The sequence below is a fragment of the Narcine bancroftii genome, chromosome 5 (genome assembly GCF_036971445.1).
Source record: "Narcine bancroftii isolate sNarBan1 chromosome 5, sNarBan1.hap1, whole genome shotgun sequence".
Classification (NCBI taxonomy): Eukaryota; Metazoa; Chordata; class Chondrichthyes; order Torpediniformes; family Narcinidae; genus Narcine; species Narcine bancroftii.
The window spans coordinates 217,028,128-217,044,389 of NC_091473.1; the positions used below are offsets into that span (position 1 = coordinate 217,028,128).

Here is a 16,262-nt window from a genome sequence, read left to right on the forward strand (position 1 = left end):
CAACAGAAGCCTTGCACCGTGTTTTGTACTTGCAAGGAGAAAACAGAGATCAAAAGGCTACTGCAAGAAGATTCATGTCAAAACTCTCAAGGACATGATAAAGTTAGCGCCTCGAGAGCAACCGAGCGATTCCCAGGCGACAGTTTCCACAACTTCGGGGTGCCCTGGTCCACCTTACAGGGGCAGGAGCTGCAGGAGGAGCAGAACCAGGTCCACCAGTGCATGGGCGCAGCCACGTATCGTTTCCACGCAAGGTTCGAACTGAATGAATGAACGCTTTCCACCAATCAGCTTCGGGAAAACGCTGGAGGGGGCGGGGCGGCATCACGTGATCGCGGCTATTTCCATCGGCGGTGGCGCAAAGTGGCGGCCATTTTGTTTCAGCGTGAGGGAAGAGCCGTGGTTTGTGAAAGGAAGGACAGGCGGTCCCGGGCGGAGAGTAGCAGGTAACCGGGGCCTCCGGCCGACCCTCCCATCGGTCGGGACCCCCGTCTGGTGCTGCGCCGCGCTCGGGATTTGCGCCCGGGGGGAGGGGGAGAAGAGCGGGTAATGGGGTCGGCGCCACGCTGCTCGTAGGCCTCTCCGTCCCGTCTCAGGCCTGGGGGAAGCGTCGCCCCGAAATGCGGCTGCTGCCGGCCGTTGAGCGCCCTGCCCTTATTCACGGCGTCCCTCCGCTCGAAGCCCGTGAGGCTGAGCCCTCGGCGAGGGGGAGCGCGGCCCGCAGGGCAGGGCGGGCGGGGTCGGGAGGACGGCGCCGGCGCCATTTTCTCCCGCCGATGGAGCCCATGTGGGCGAGAACAAAGGCGGCGGCGGCTGCTGGGTGAGGGGGGGCCTGGGTTCCCGGAGCCCGCGGCCGGCCGTTCCTGACGGGAGAGGGCGGTCCGACCGAGGGCCGACGGGAGAGGGACCCCCCACCCCTCTGTCCTCCTCAGCGCCTGATGGGTGGGCCGCCCCAATCTTCAGGGCCACATCTCAGCCTTAACTTATCGAAGTTTAACAATGTCGATTTGAAAATAAAAATCCATTTCCAGCGCCCACATCAGCCGCCTTGACATGTTGGTCCATTTAAAGCTCGTGTTATTACACTTCTCACTGCCCTCGGTTTCTCTTGGGAAGTGCCTGGAATCTGCATTAAAATGGAATCAGCGGTCCTCGGCATCGGTTTTTGTTGCTTCCATAAAGGGTCGATTTCTCGGACACACTATTGCCGATGGCATCCAAGTGTCTTCCTTTTGTAAAAAAAAACCACGTATTGCAACGTCTGGGTGCTTTTGGAACTGTGTTTTAAAGCCTGCCTCTGGTTATCTGGAAACACTCTGTGTGTTGCAGTGCTCTGTTCCCCACTTCCACAGTTACTGACCTGGAATTGCTTGGTCGATAGTAGTTTCAGCATTCCTCCTGTGGAATAGTAAACTGTGACACTGCTTTCAATAAGCCTTTTGTTACTTTAAAAGGTTAAGTAGTGTTATTGACATTATCCCTGATGCTTTTCAACAGCTAATTTTTTTAGATTCTCCTTCCTCGTCGTGGGAAATGTCAGTCATCCAACACTTTGTGCAGTATGAACTGATTCAAGTGAATTGGTTTTATTTAAATGACTTGTTTTGATTCGTCTTAGTGTTTTATAGTTCTCTTTGAAGTGCTTTTAAAGGGATGGTTGCCTGTAAAAAGCTTTCTGCTGCAGAAGCTCCAATTGTTGTAATTAATTTTGTGTCCCATGTTGCAGCCATGAATCATGGTTCGTGTCCTTTAGACTGTAAGGTATATGTTGGAAATCTTGGAAATAATGGGAACAAGACTGAACTGGAGAGATCATTTGGATATTATGGCCCACTTCGCAGTGTCTGGGTTGCCCGAAACCCACCAGGCTTTGCTTTTGTTGAATTTGAAGATCCTCGTGATGCATCGGATGCTGTCAGAGAGCTCGATGGAAGGTAATGATTTTTTTTCCCCCTCAATATTCACACCTATTTCCAATAAGCCATTCAGTTTGGTACAGCTTTTGCCCTCTGCATTTTTTTTCTGACAACTTAATTGTGCAAATCTGAGCGGACTGTTGTGGTACATCTGCTTTTAACTTGGGCTATTGGTTTTGGCCTCCACAATTGCTCCACCTAATGAGTGGAATGAGAAAATGCAATTGATGTGAAGCTCCTTCCCCCCCACCCTCCCCCAAGTAAGTGTCCATTTTGTGTGACTGCAACTTTGATGCTTGCCAGAAATTCTTGTGATGGGACATACTATTTATTACAGGTCATGGTGCTGGAGGCTGTTTGGCCGAATGAATCCATGCTTTTCATGGTTAAGAAACCTTGGGATTTTGCATTTAGTGCCAAGTAAACTTTTTCAGTGCTCTTAGTGAAAGATGATCTTTCACAAATTAGAGTAGTTTTAGTATTGAACATCCATGCAGTACAATTGAAACATATGACTTATTTATTCAAATCCAGTTTTTAATTGGCCCAGGCTTAAAACAGGAAGTTAGTTCAAGCCCAAATATTTAGTGAATTATCGAAAGACCTTTTCTACAAAAGGAAAAGGTGAACACAACTGTAAGATTTTCCTGATTTTCTGCCCAGATTGGAGTGCATGTTGAACAAAATTTAAACTAAGTTTTGGGGGCTCTTTAACAGCAGCACAGAAGGATAATAGGGTCTGTGGTGGCTCCCAGGGAATAATCCCATTGATGGCACACCCGCCCCCATTTCCCTTTACCATTGCAATGATTTTACTGTCTTACAATTTTCTTTTGGTTATTTACCTAACCTAAACAATTTCAAACAGCCAATGAGCTACCAGCTTTGGGATATATATGAAACCCCATACAGTTTGGGAGAGAAAGATCAGTCAGCAGAGACTGCACTAGGGGTCAGGATAGGACCACAGGTGTAACAATGCAAACGCTGCATTGCTCTTCTCCCCATCTGGATGTCTTGATGGATGATTGTTTTCTCACTATTAAGTGTGTTGTCAACCATATGTTTTTCAGTTTGGGAGCCAATTGGTCCTTTGTTTATGCTTTGTTAGTTTTTAATTGCATGAAATATTTTGATGTCCATCTGTTGATACAGGTATATCCCACTTTATAAAACCTTTTGTAAGCTGAAATGATGCAAAGTGAAGGCCCATTCATTTCTATTGAAGGCTATTTTTGTAAAAGCGAAAAAACCATTCAAATCCTTTCAGAAAGCAAGTATTTGTAAAACAGGGTATGCATATAAGCATTTGTTCAGTCGAGTATTTCAGAACCCCAATTTTTATGGGTTTTGCCCTTTTATTAACTTTTTATTCCACATGTGGCTGCAGTTAATATGCAAGAGATAATCCATTGACTTGATGAACATGTTTATCTGTTTGTGTCTTTCTTCTCCCTGACCCCCCCAACCCCCCAAAATAAATTGCTACGGTCATTGTAATGTTTGCTTCAAAGTTGTTGCCATCTTATTAAATTGTTCATTATCTATTAGGATCTTAATTTTGGATTTTCTGTGGTGGTCTTGTGTAAGAGTAGGCTGCTTCTCATTTGCTGATTTTCAGGAATCTTTGTGGCTGCCGTGTTCGTGTAGAGCTCTCTAATGGTGAAAGACGCATCCGTAATCGTGGCCCGCCTCCAGCATGGGCCAGGCGTTCTCGTGAGGATTATCGCCGCAGAAGCCCCCCAGTCCGGCGCAGGTAACACCCGTGGGCTTTGTTTTTGGATGATAAGTGCATGCAAAATTTGTTTTTAATAGCATTAATTGTTTTCTATTTGTGTAATTCATCTATTTGAAATATTTGCTTGATGTATTGGCTACTAGTGATGGGCGACATGGTTTTCAGCGACAGCCTGAACTTTCCTGTCATGTTCAGTCACATTTTGGACAGGGATTTGCACTGTTAAATTTGAGTTGTTTGGGATGTTATCAAGGATGTCATGATGAAGGTGACTTAAAACTCACTATCATTGATCTCATGAGGGCTGGTACTTTAAGGTTAATTGAATTTCCACATGGTAAATCTTACTATTGAGTTAGCCATGCGATGAGTGCTCTAGGAATGAACACTTGATATGCTATTGCTGTCAAGAGGTAGTTATTAAAGTTTACTTTCAATGATAAGGATCATCCTCCATTGGTTATTCCTTTTCCTTGCGACTATTTTAACTTGCATCCCATTGAATTGCCTATGGCGATCATTATAGATTGCACTTTTATCGTGACATCCTTCATTGCCAACCCAATGGTCACCATGATTTTAGAAGCACACTATGTAGAACAGAATGGTTTAATGCTTGGGCTGTTGCTACTTCTGCTCTCTCAGAGTTTAACTCCTGCTTATTTTACAGCATCACAAATTATTTTAAGCTTCATTACTAAAATATTGTCGATGAGGGATCAGAATTGGCTAGTGGGAGTTTATTAAAGGGATCGCTATCAAAGTAGCCTCGTGGGATTGTTTTCACCCAGTTTTTCAAAATCTAATTTTATTTTTGTGGTCTGCTTTATTTTGCAGACAGATAATGGTAGTCATGTTTAGTAAATTTTGGCTTTCTCCTTCTCCCCGACAATAATTAGGCTTCTTTATTTCCTCTGATGTGCATATTTTGTGCCCTGAGTTGCCTTTATGCAATAAACAGAACACAGCCAATTCTCTATCTCTTGTGTCAATGTTTTAGTAAGTGCTTTTGCAAAATGCAGGGCTTTCTACACATGTTCGTTTTGGATAACCTAAATAAAGGTGAAGTTCTGAAGTGAAAGTTACATTAAATCTGAACTGTTTTTAAAAGAATGTTTTTTAAAAGGAATACAGGAAGATGGCCCTTTGTTCCCCATAGGTTAATATTAAGACATTCAAAATGTTTTGAAAAAATTAATATGAATTTTGAAGTGCTATGCAAAATGCTAAAATACTCCAATTTGGCTGCAAATTCTGGGCTTTACATGAGCTACTGATTTACTCCGCTTACTAGTGCAAACTATTGGCTGAGTTTTTACAGAATACATCAATCTGAGCTAATTTTATGACTGGGGTGCACTGTGCCTTGTAAAGCCTGTTGCCCTCTAGCCAGGGTTCCTTCTGCTGTAGCCTTACTGAATTTAAAGTTAGGCAAACCTTTGGTGTGAGTTTGTTGGCCACAAGTAGGTGCCCTGTACTCGCCTGGCACATTCTGCCTGTGGCTTGAGATCAACTGTTTTAGGTGATACTCTGGCAGACTTCCTGTTACGTTTGATACCCAACTTCACTATATGATGATAAAGTGACGCACAGTTGGCCCATCTCCTCTTCAGAAAGGGCCGCTGATCACCCCAAAGGAACAGCAAGCAGGTTAGTAGCATATTTTACTGGTGGCATTCAGAAGGAACCCTGATGAGCAGTTACGTAAATTACAAAGCCTGTTGCTGGATTCTGGCCATTTGCTACAAACCTAATAAGTTAGATATTGCTGTTTTGCATTGTCACTCATCACTAATGGCTAAATGACTTGATTATCAAGATTGGTTTTACTGATGGCTTGTGTATTGCACTATTTATTTTTAAAGTTGCATTTTATCCATTTATTTATATTAATAAAAATGAACCCCCCCTTGCAGAGTCACCATCATGCCTCTTCTCACCACCCTTCGAATCTGCATTAGCCAGTCAACTAGCCCTTTCAGCGTCATGTGACCAGCGCGCCCCAATCAGCTTGGCTGGTGACGGTATCACATGACCAAGGCATGTCCAGTCGTCAGGTTGCACCACCGCCCTTTGGTTCCCAAGCATGCTGTTTCTCAGCCTCTTCTCCAACCATGACCAATCGGCAGCGGCTGCCTCAACTGCCCGCACAATTCTGGTCAATCAGCTGTTTACTTTACTCGTTGTCTCCACAACAGCAGCCGAACACTCAGCATTTGTGTGTCAGCAGCCTTCGGCTAAATAAAAAGCAGGAAAAAAACCACTACACCCCCCTCTGCCAACCAAATACCACGCATCTGGCAAACCTTTTCAGCAAATTCCACCTGGCCGTCAGTCCGGCAGCCTCACCTCTCCATTTCTAGCTTGTTGAAAGCCAAAAGACTAGTAAGTTTTTCCTGCTTTATACAATAGTCTACTGCTGGTATAATGGAGTAAGCTTTTTGAAAAGGTAAAGAGACTAGTGTTCAGTTAAGGGCTGGCTGTGTAAAGAGAAATTTGATTTGATAGCTCTAGAAGGGGCGAGGCTTTTTTTTTGCACTTGAGTACTGGAATAACCTCAAACTGTGAAAACATTTTTGCTTATACAATCATTAATTGTCACCTGTTATTCTTGACCTGAAGTGCAAAAATTTCTATAATTGGGCCAGAGTAACTCTGAAGGGAAATTGTATATTTCAATAGAGTTGGACATCAATTTTGAAATTGAGAATGTTGAGAATTGAAATTGATTTTTTTGCTCTTGATTGTTATTGAATTTCAGGTGTTTTTTTTTCCCCCTGAACTTTTTGAAGGTTATCATCATTTACTTTTTCTAGTGTCTCAAGTTTTATCTGCTTTTCTGAATTGAACTGGTTCCCTTGAAAGTTGCTCTGGCCTGGAGATAGTACATTGGGAGTTATAGCTGAGACTTTAACAATTGACGGCTGGTTAGAGTAGATAGTCCTTGTTGGAAAGGGGAAAATAAACAGCACGATGAAAAAAAAATCATGCGGGAAACTGGCTGTCCAATAACTGTGGTAGCTAGAACCACATTCAATTGGCAGTGGCCATATTCTGCCAACTGTCCAATTGTAGTATTGGTGATACTACAGTCCTAATTGATCTCATTCCTTTGAGAACTGTCTGAGGTATTTTCCCCAATGAGGATAGTATACAGTGGTAGCTCTACCAGACAGTTTTTTCCTAGGCAATCACTGTACAGGAGGAGCAAATGTATGCAGATTTTAATTTTTTGTTTCAGTGTTGGGTTGAGAGCTGATTATTCTAGGGAGCTGCCCTTTAATTTTAAAGAAACACTGGCTTAAATTTGTTTTTATAAATTAAACTGTTTGTAGGCTGCCACTGGATACAGTGCTTCCTCAAGGAAGTGATGTCGGTTAAGATGCAGAAGTCAGGCCTGCGGGTACTACAGTGAGTTGATGAAATTGGACTTAAAAGCCAGATAACCCAAACAATTGAGGCAACTTCTGTATGGGACTTTAAGAAGGTGTGATGTATCAAATTGTGATGTATATATGTCAAAGGGCATTGCTGTGATGTTACCATTTGTACATCTTGGTGTTCTCAGGGATGGAAATAAAGCATGGAAGTGAATCTATTGAGAATTGTCTGCCTCAAATTTGGGGGTTATTTTAGAAATGAAAATGTTGAACACCTACAATTTGAACTTTTGTATCCTGAACTGCCAACAGCATTGCTGATAAGTGCTCAAACTACTTTATTAGTTTAATGACCGATCAGTGGACTTGCATTGAATGTTTTCCATCCCTGCTGTTAACCAATGGGTTCCACTCAGTTTTGGAACATGCATTGTGCAATTGATTTGTTCCATCATAGCAAGGGCTTCAGCACTTGTGAACCCTACACCAATGCAGGATTTTCTGGGGAAATATTTCATTCCAGGCAGACCCATTAAATGTGGAATAGTTCTCTGATCTGTTCCATTGTTAATTTAGCAAGTTGAATTTCCTTACTGGTGTTCTCTCCTTTTGTGACCCAATAGACCATGCAATTTGTAGCTTTTTTTTTTGAGTTTCAGGTAAATTCACTGAATTGGTTGAACATCTTTTGAGGTGCTGCAGTAAAGAGAACCCTGCAATGGTTTGTCAACTTGAAATTTCTTCCTTGTCATGCTGTGTAGACTACTTTTATTCTTTCAAAACAGATTTTTGTGCAGGCGGTTTGTCAGACCTCAGGTGCATATGGGACAACAGTTGCTTTTATTAGTGAGTTGGGTTATTGGGACCAGCTGTGGTACTTCACACCAGTCATTGTGCAGGGACTACAGTCAATTATTTCCTAATTTCCCTTTTCATTTCTAGATCGCCACCTCGCCGAAGGAGCTTCAGCAGAAGTCGGAGCAGGTAGGTCTAATATTAGCTGCTGATCCTTCTTTTGGTGGCAAAGTTTATACCAAACCTTTCCATTTCAATTCTTAGTGTGCAACTAATCTTCTGTCTAAAGCTTGTCTTTTTTCCAGAACCTAAATTTATCGCTAGTTATTGATTGAATTTTAGTTATTTCTGTGGAGTTGCACTAGTTTAAAACTTCATGACTGAGTTGCACTAGTTTAAAACTTCATGACTGAGTTGCACTAGTTTAAAACTTCATGACTGGGCAGATTTGTAAGGGCATGGGGAGGAGACGAGATGCTCTTGTGCATTTGGGTTCCTATTCTGATGCAAAAGGAGGTTTCTCTTTGTGTGAGGGGCCGAAGGTGGTTAAATGGAGCATTGTGTCCTGATGTTTTCATTTTACTCTAGGTCCCTGTCAAGGGATCGTAGAAGAGAGAGGTCCCTGTCTAGGGAGAGGAATCATAAACAATCTCGCTCATTCTCCACATCGCGCAGGTAATCTGCTAATGCTCATAATGGGGGAACTCTACAGAATGAAGCAAAATGTTAATTCTGGAGTCAAGGAAACTCCCAATACTTCACTATTTTAGTTTCCATATCTTTTCTATGCTGTGCAAATTTTGTTGTCTGGAGCAGAACATTAATTGACACTTTCTTTACTGGAATAAGCAATACAGATGTTGTAAATTTAACTGTACAGCTGTATTTGTTAAAAAGCATGGATTTTGTGGAATAAGGTGGGTCTGAAGGGAGAATAATTGTTCATTATTCCTTTTGTCACTTAATACATAGAAAGGTAATATACATAGTGTACTTCAACTACAGGCAAATCAAGAATTGCTGTGAGCATTGCCTGGCACCCCTAATAATGAGAGAACAGTCCCTTCAGAAACACTAAATGTTATAAGAAATAGGAGTTGAGCCTGCTCCATCATTCAATAAGATCATGGCTGATCTGATCATTGATTCAACGTTTCCTACCTGCTTTCTCCCCATATCCCTTAATTCCTTGATGTAAAAATCCATCTAACTGAACCTTAAGTGTGTTTAATAAAGTGGCCTCATGCTTCCCTGGGTGGAAAATTCCACAGATACACTACTCTGTTTTTCCTTATTGTCTTAAATCTACTTCCCTGAATCTTGAGGTTATGTCCCCTAGTTCTGGCCTCGTTTACCAATGAAAACAATTTTTCCTGCCTCAATCTTCCTTTCATAATTTTGTTTCTATAAGAGCTCTCATTCTTCTGGATTGGAGTGAGTATAATCCCAGGTAATTTAGTCTCTCCTCGTAGGTCAGCCCCCTCATCTCCGGGATCAATCTGGTGAACCTCCTCTGGAATGCCTCCAAGGTCAGTCCATTAAGTAGAGGCCAGAACTGCATACAGTACTCCAGATGTGGCCTCACCAATACCATATAGTTGCAGCATGACCTCTCTGCTCTTGGAATTCAATTCCTCTAGCGATGAAGGCCAATATTTCATTTGCCTTCTTAATATTCTATTATACCCGCAACCCATCTTTTTGCAATTTGCCTCCATTACTTCTGTAATCTTGGTTCTGATGCCTGTGTAGGTCCTTCAGCTGCTTGCTGGGTCTGTTGTCATGGTCACCTTCCCTGTAGGATTGCCTTCCATGCTTCTCAAGGGACGGTGTTCTTCCTGTTGCTCCGTTGGGGTCTGCAACCTGTCATGGTGCACCACTCAGCCCAATTGTTGCCATCTTTGGCACAAATGTCTACAGTTGCAAGATTTGAAAAAACACACTGTCAGCTCCTTTAGGGGGAGCTCTCAGCATCAGGACTGGGCAGTAGGGCACTGTGGGGCATTTGCTGTCTCTCTACTCTCGTGTCAGCAGCGGCTCTGCCATTACTTCAACATCTCTGCTTCCTCCTCCTGAGGCACAAGGACAGAATGTGTGAGGAAAGCGGATTGTGAATAAAATTGGAACTGTTCATTCAATAGTATACAGCTTCGTCTGCCAGGAGGGAAAAATCAAGAGGTGTTTTTCCAGCTGTTACAGTTAACTGTTCTAAACCTTGTTTCTTTTTCTTTCTATTTTAGTCGGTCCAGGTCAAATGATAGAAAGTGAAACGAAGCAGAGTGGCCTTTGAAGATCCATGTACAGACCGTGGGAGTTATGGATGTGATTTGCATTTGTTTAATAGACTCGAGATGTAGTTGAAGCATTTTTTACCCTATTTTAGCTGTTCATTATTTTCTTTTCATGTACTCTATAATGTAACCAGTGATCAGATTTTCGGATGCAGAAATTCAGGCTCATGAATTGTAGGCAGAGTTGAAGTTTTTATAAAGGTGGGATTGTATTTTGGGCAGATTGCTGACGTCAAGGGTTAACTTTTGTCTCTTGCTGGAATTGCTCAGCTTGTCCATCTCCAGTTGATAAAAATGTCTTCCCCTCTCCTCTGTCACCCTCTCACAAGCAGGTCTGACCTGCAGTAGTTTTTCACTTGGTTATTATCAGATAACCATTCCAAGCCTTGAGGGTTTTTTAAAATTATAGCTTACCTGTGCCATGCTATCTGTGGGTTAACTGCTGTGATTTTTGTATTAGTTTTTGTGTTTCCTAAGATACATGCAAGAGGTATGTAAACTAGTGTTACTGTTTGTAAATCCTGCACTTGTTAGTTTGTAGTCGTTCTTTTGTGTAGTGATTTGGGACATTGCTTGGAGGTGCATAGGTGTAGTGTGGGTGTACTGGAAAACATTCCAGTATGTATTCGGCGGTGTTCCTTGAAATTCAACAGAAAATAAGTACATTAGAAACCTGCAGGACTATTTGTGATGAACTTAAATCTAGAAAATAGCATTTCCTTCATGAATTTCATAAATACTGGCTGCTGTGAGGGGAGAAGAGTGTAGAATACTGGGCAATTCTTCACCTGATTATTTGTGAGATAAGGTGTGGTCCAAAGGTTGAAGAAAACTGCAGTTTTCCATGTTGAAAATGCTGGTGCTTAATCCTTGTCAATAACTGTATTGTAAATATACACTGCCCTGATCTGTACTTTGCCCACTGGAGATATTGAGAATTGGACCCGTACAGTTCTCCTTTGTGATCCTGATCCTGCCATTAAACTGCACCATTTGTATGCTGTTTTGTGACTTTTCTTGAAAATAAACTTTGGTTACACATTTTCTGTTGTAGTTCCTTAGTTTTGGTTCAGTGTGACATTTATGGGGGATTACCTGATGCAGTGCCCTAGATTAAATTGTGGCTTCACCTGGAAAGACTGTTCCTGTATAATTTCAAGGTCTTGGGTGAAAGGGAAAGTGAGGTGGGGGGGGTGGTAGAGAAGAGAAAAGAGTTGGAACCGAAGTGGGCCAGAGATGAAGGGGAGAAAGAGGAGATGTGATTGGTGATGGAATCACTTCAGGGTAGTACCAATTGCAGGGAATTAACAATTGAATGCATTGGGTGGTAGGTGAGGGCTGGGGAGAAATCCTTCCTCTGCCTGAGAGAAGACTTGGGTTTGTTGCACTGGCATAGATGAGTTGAATGGTCTGTTACTAAGCATGTGAAGCATTGCTTTGACTAGCTATTAGGATGCAACTTCCAGAAGAGGTGAAAAAGAAAGTTTATTGTAATTATTAGAATACAACCATGTCTTTAGCTTGTAGCTGACTGCAAACTAAATACCTGGTTTTTAAAAAACAGTTAATGTATGAAAGTTAGTAAAGTATTCCTTTTATATACTCAGTTGATAATCATAACCCACTTCATACCACACTAACTGAAAATGTGAACTCTGTCATGGGAAGAAGTTACTACTTAAATAAAGATTTGAGGCATGCATAAAGCTTCCTTGAAGAGCACCAAGCTCATTGACTCCTTGTTTTGATCACTCAATATAGTGATGGAGCATTTATGATGGTTTTGAGAACTTCAAGGCTATGTGCTGGAACAAATGGTGTCAGCAGGAGCACAGTATTTGAAAATTCTTTCATCCCTTCCTGTTCTGTCAGCCTCATGTTCTGCAAGTTCCAGAGATACCTTGACTAATTGCATACTTATCGATCTGCTCAAATTCTCCCAATGATCAGTTCTCCGCAGCTGTACATGGCAATGAATTCTACAAATCAACAACCCTCTGGCTAAAGAAATTTCTCCATCGGTTTTAAATGTACACCTTCTAAGTCTGCTCTCTTGCCCTGGATTCACCCAACAAGGGAAATAAATGTGAGGCAATAATTCATGTAGTGAGCTGTTGCAATCTGTAATCACTGCAGAAAACAAATGGAAGTTGGATAAATACTTGAATGGGAAAAAACCAAGGGGGCAACAAGGAAAAAGTGGGGGCAGGACTAATTGGATAGTGTTTTCAAAGCTGATGTGCACAATGGAGCAGTCTGCCTAGTGGTTGTCATTTACTAAATAAATATTTTGAATTGTAATTGCAGTCTTTCAAAAAGCCACAATGCCTCTGTGGTTGGGCACGAGGAAATTTTTAATGTGTTAGAGGCACAAGAAGTATTGTTGCTGCTTAGGCAGGGGAAATTCCCGTGGGGTGCTGGTGGCAAATTGGAAAAATCCCCTTGAAATATTGAAAGGTCAGAGTAAAGCCTGTGCTCAAGCACCCTGAAAGACCTTTATACCAAGTCCTGTGAGAAAAAGCACAAATGCTGGAGAAACTCAGCAGGTCAAACAGTGCCTTTATGTTGTAAAGGTAAAGCTATATCACCAATGTTTCGGGCGTGAGCCCTTCAAGGTGTGGGGGAACATGAGTTGTCTGAACAAAAAGCAGAGGGTGGGAGTCTCGGCTAGGTGGAGAGAAAGAGAAGGTAGGAACTGGAATGACTTGTTAAGGGGGGAGGAAGCAAGCTGATTAGTGGAATGCAGTGAACTCAATGCTCATGCCCTGGGGTTGGAGGATGCGCAGATGAAAAATGAGGTGTTCTTCCTCCAATCAGCGGGGGTAGTGTGTAAGGCCATGATCAAAACATTTGAGAGTGTGATTCAGATTTGAAATGGTTGGCTATGGGGAGGTAGCTTTTGCAGATGGAGAGGAGGTGCTAGGTGAAACAATCTAATCTGCGACTGGTCTCTGATGTTGAGGCCACAGAGGGTGCACTGAATGCAGTAAATTAGTTATTTGGAGGTACAGATGTTGCTTCACTTGAAAGGACTGTTTGGGATCTTGGGTTGTGAGGGTGGGGGTGTGGGTGCAAGTATTTACACCTATGACCACGGTGGAAGGTGGGGAGGGAAGAGTGCACAAGGGAGCAGAGAAGGAAAAATGTGTCTAGTGGTAGGGTCCTGTATTAAGTATTGGAAATTCTGGGGTAATGTGTTGGATATGGAGGCTGGTGGGGTGATAGGTGAGAGTGAGGGGAATTCTGTGTTTATTATTTCTAGGGGTGGGGAATGGAGGAGTTGTGGGTGAGGGCTGAGTTAATGGTGGAATGGGAGAGCCATGTATGTGGAAGAAGGCAGAGACCAAGTCCTGGTTATTTCCAAATGACTGGGACATGGGTTTTCAGATACTAAAGCCACTGGTAATGATAAAAGATGGGCACCCCTTCCGCTGATTTAACAACTCAAGTTTCCCAATTGAAAAAAAATTTCTGACTCCCACCATTAATGATACTTGGTTTTTCCAGATTACAAGCTTAACTCTCCAGTCCATCCTTTAGATCCTGTATCTACTTGTACACCTGCCGCACTGTTCAAACACTCGGTCTGACCGATTATCAATATTTCACTGCCTGCTAGCACCAGCCATCTCGTGGCATATAGGATTTACTTAGCTCCACAAGTGGGGGTTCTGATGCAACTCCTAGTGTACATAGCACCTTGTGAGAGTTTTTCATAGATTTGATTCACAAATTTAAAATAAATATTCAAAGTCTACCATTAGTTTTGTATTCCTATGTTTCCATCACTGTACATTGTTACTTTCATTTCTATTTAACCCAATACCACAACTGTGGCATCCTGTTAGTTTCAGCCACTCAATGTCTGGTCATGGGAGGATTCCAGACTGGTCCTCTCTGTGCCTGCGTATTCCTGCACTAAGCACTTCTGGAATGTGCCAGTCGGCAGCATTCCCACACTGAAGTGTGCTGAAGCACTTGACGGGTTTCAGGCAAATCAAAGTGAGTCTTTCATGGAGGTGATGGTCTTCCATCATCCAGTTCTGGATGTGTGGCCCTGGGAACTGCCTGTAAATCAGAGTCCTTTATCATGTTGCTGTTGAGGATGAACTCTTGCATCCTCCACACACTTCACGAATATGTAATCTGCAAGGAGGTGTGCGGCTGTCTACACTCCACCACAGTCATCTCGGGGGGAAAAAAAACACTGGGTGATGTTCTAGTTGTTCAGGATGTTTCTGATTGGGAGGATTCCTCTCACTGTCAGCCAGACAAAGTCCTGGTGTTTGTGAATACTGCCGATGAGGTATTCTGCCAGATGACCTGAAAGGTCTACTCAGGAAACCAACCCATTGTATCCAAGGAGTCTTCATCTCTCCGTGCCTGCAGGACATTCTGTGCTGACCATTGCGTGATGGCCTTGTGTTCGAAGGTGTTTTACACGAAGGATAGGTGGTGTGGCAAAGTCCAGTTGATTAGGACATCGTGTGGCGAGGCCAGGCCCATTCCAATACCTGGGACAGGTAGAACCTCAGCTCATAGTGGAACTTTGTGGCATCATACTTTGGTTGCACACACAGCCTAATGCAGCCATACTCGAAGGTGGTCATCAAGGTGAGGGCCATGTTGGGTATGCCCTTGCCCCCATTGTCTAGTGATTTGTTCCTGGTGACCTTTTCCATCTTGGATCCCCAGATGAACCAGAAAATTGTTGTGGTTACTACTTGAGGTGGAGGTGTGGGGGATGGGCCAAACACCTGCACTATGTAAATCAGTACTGAGAGCACCTCACCTGATGACCAGGTTCGTACCTATTTCGTACCGCTCTGACCAATTCCTGTTGCACACCTCAGCCCCGCTGCTGAGAGCAAACCAGCAGATTAGGAGATTTAGTCTGTCTACTGGCTCTTTTTGCACAGTCCTGAATGCTTTTGTGGCCTCGGTATCATGGAGTCTGGACACAGGTGAGATTGTTTCATTGAGCAGCTTTGATCTGTCTTGCACCAGCAAGGTCCTTCCAGTGACCAATCATTTTAATTCCACACACCATTCCCATACTGACATATCTGCCCATGGCTTGAAGCCAGCTGCAAATTGAAGGATCAAAATTCTGTCTTGGCAGTCTCCAACTAGCTGGCATCAATATCAAGTTCTCCAATTGCTGTTAACCCCCCTACCCCAGCCTCTCTCTCTACCCCTCTGGCTTTTTTTCCTCTAGCACCCCTCTCCCTTCCCTTCTTTCTATCAGAAAGCTAACCTTTGCCCTCTTCCCCATCACGTTTAAGCTTCTTTTCTACTCTCCCAGCTGTATCCACCTATTATCTCTTTCTTGTTTGTCTGTAGCTCCTCCCCCCTCCACCTCTTTATTCAAACATTTTTTTTTCAGATTCTTGACAAAGGGCTGATGTTTGAAACATTGACTGCCTTTTTTACTTCCAATGGATGCTGTGTGACCTGCTGAGCTTGTCCTGCACTTGTCTGTATAGTATTCGACCCCAACATCTGTAGATATTCCCTGTTTAAATATCCAATTCTTTCTGGAATGTTACTGTTGAAACTTTTCATGCATCTCAGAATGAAGTTCAAAGATAAAATTTATGTCAGAGTACATTACATGATATCACAATCAACCCTGAGATTTTTTTTCCTGCGGGCCAGGCAGAATTTTCTCATTGCCAGTAACTGTAAACTCGTCAAGAGAAACAAGCGTTTCCAAAAAGAAATAAATGTAAACAAGCTGACTACAAATACTGCAAAAAATGTTCAGTAATAAATAATGAGCATTAAGAGTCCTTAAATGAGTCTGTTGTTCAGGTGTCTGATAGTTGAGGGGTAGCAGCTGTTCCTGAACCTGATGGTACAAGCCCTGTAGCACCTGTGTCTCTTTCCTGATGGCAGCAGCGAGAGCAACTCTCCAATGGCAACATTCTGCGTAGAATGATGTTCTTGAAGATGGGGAGGGTTTTTCCTGAGATGTATTGGGCTGTGTCCACTATCTTTGGCAGGGCCTTCTGCTCAGAGGTATTCGTACCCTCATACCAGGCCATGATGCAGCTGGTCAGCACATTTTACACTGCACATCTGTAGAAGTGTGCCAGGGTTTCTGATGATATACTGAACTGAAGAAGTAGAGGCGCTGACA

At 42.9% G+C, this 16,262-nt stretch overlaps 1 protein-coding gene across 2 annotated transcripts; it reads left to right on the forward strand.

The window, feature by feature from the left end:
• The first annotated feature begins 356 nt into the window (after nucleotides 1-356).
• srsf3b (serine and arginine rich splicing factor 3b) lies at nucleotides 357-11,161 on the forward strand. 2 transcript variants are annotated; one of them, XR_011358328.1, is made up of 6 exons: nucleotides 357-446; nucleotides 1,727-1,934; nucleotides 3,538-3,672; nucleotides 5,571-6,039; nucleotides 7,977-8,018; nucleotides 8,418-8,466. XR_011358328.1 is itself a non-coding variant. In XM_069941205.1 (6 exons), the coding sequence occupies exons 2-6, from the start codon at nucleotides 1,729-1,731 to the stop codon at nucleotides 10,095-10,097; spliced, it is 498 nt and encodes a 165-aa protein (XP_069797306.1). In that variant the 5' UTR covers nucleotides 357-446; nucleotides 1,727-1,728; the 3' UTR covers nucleotides 10,098-11,161. The 2 variants fall into 2 exon arrangements, 1 of the variants encoding a protein (XP_069797306.1); XM_069941205.1 differs by lacking the exon at nucleotides 5,571-6,039 and adding an exon at nucleotides 10,070-11,161 and having other exon boundaries at nucleotides 8,418-8,504.
• The last annotated feature ends 5,101 nt before the right edge of the window (nucleotides 11,162-16,262 follow it).

Bases quoted from the DNA above. Each gene is read 5' to 3' on its own strand.
- srsf3b (XM_069941205.1), top strand. From the start codon at position 1,729: ATGAATCATGGTTCGTGTCCTTTAGACTGTAAGGTATATGTTGGAAAT. The intron at 3,673-7,976 runs GTAACACCCGTG...TTTCATTTCTAG, and splicing joins AGCCCCCCAGTCCGGCGCAG to ATCGCCACCTCGCCGAAGGA. The intron at 8,019-8,417 runs GTAGGTCTAATA...ATTTTACTCTAG, and splicing joins TTCAGCAGAAGTCGGAGCAG to GTCCCTGTCAAGGGATCGTA.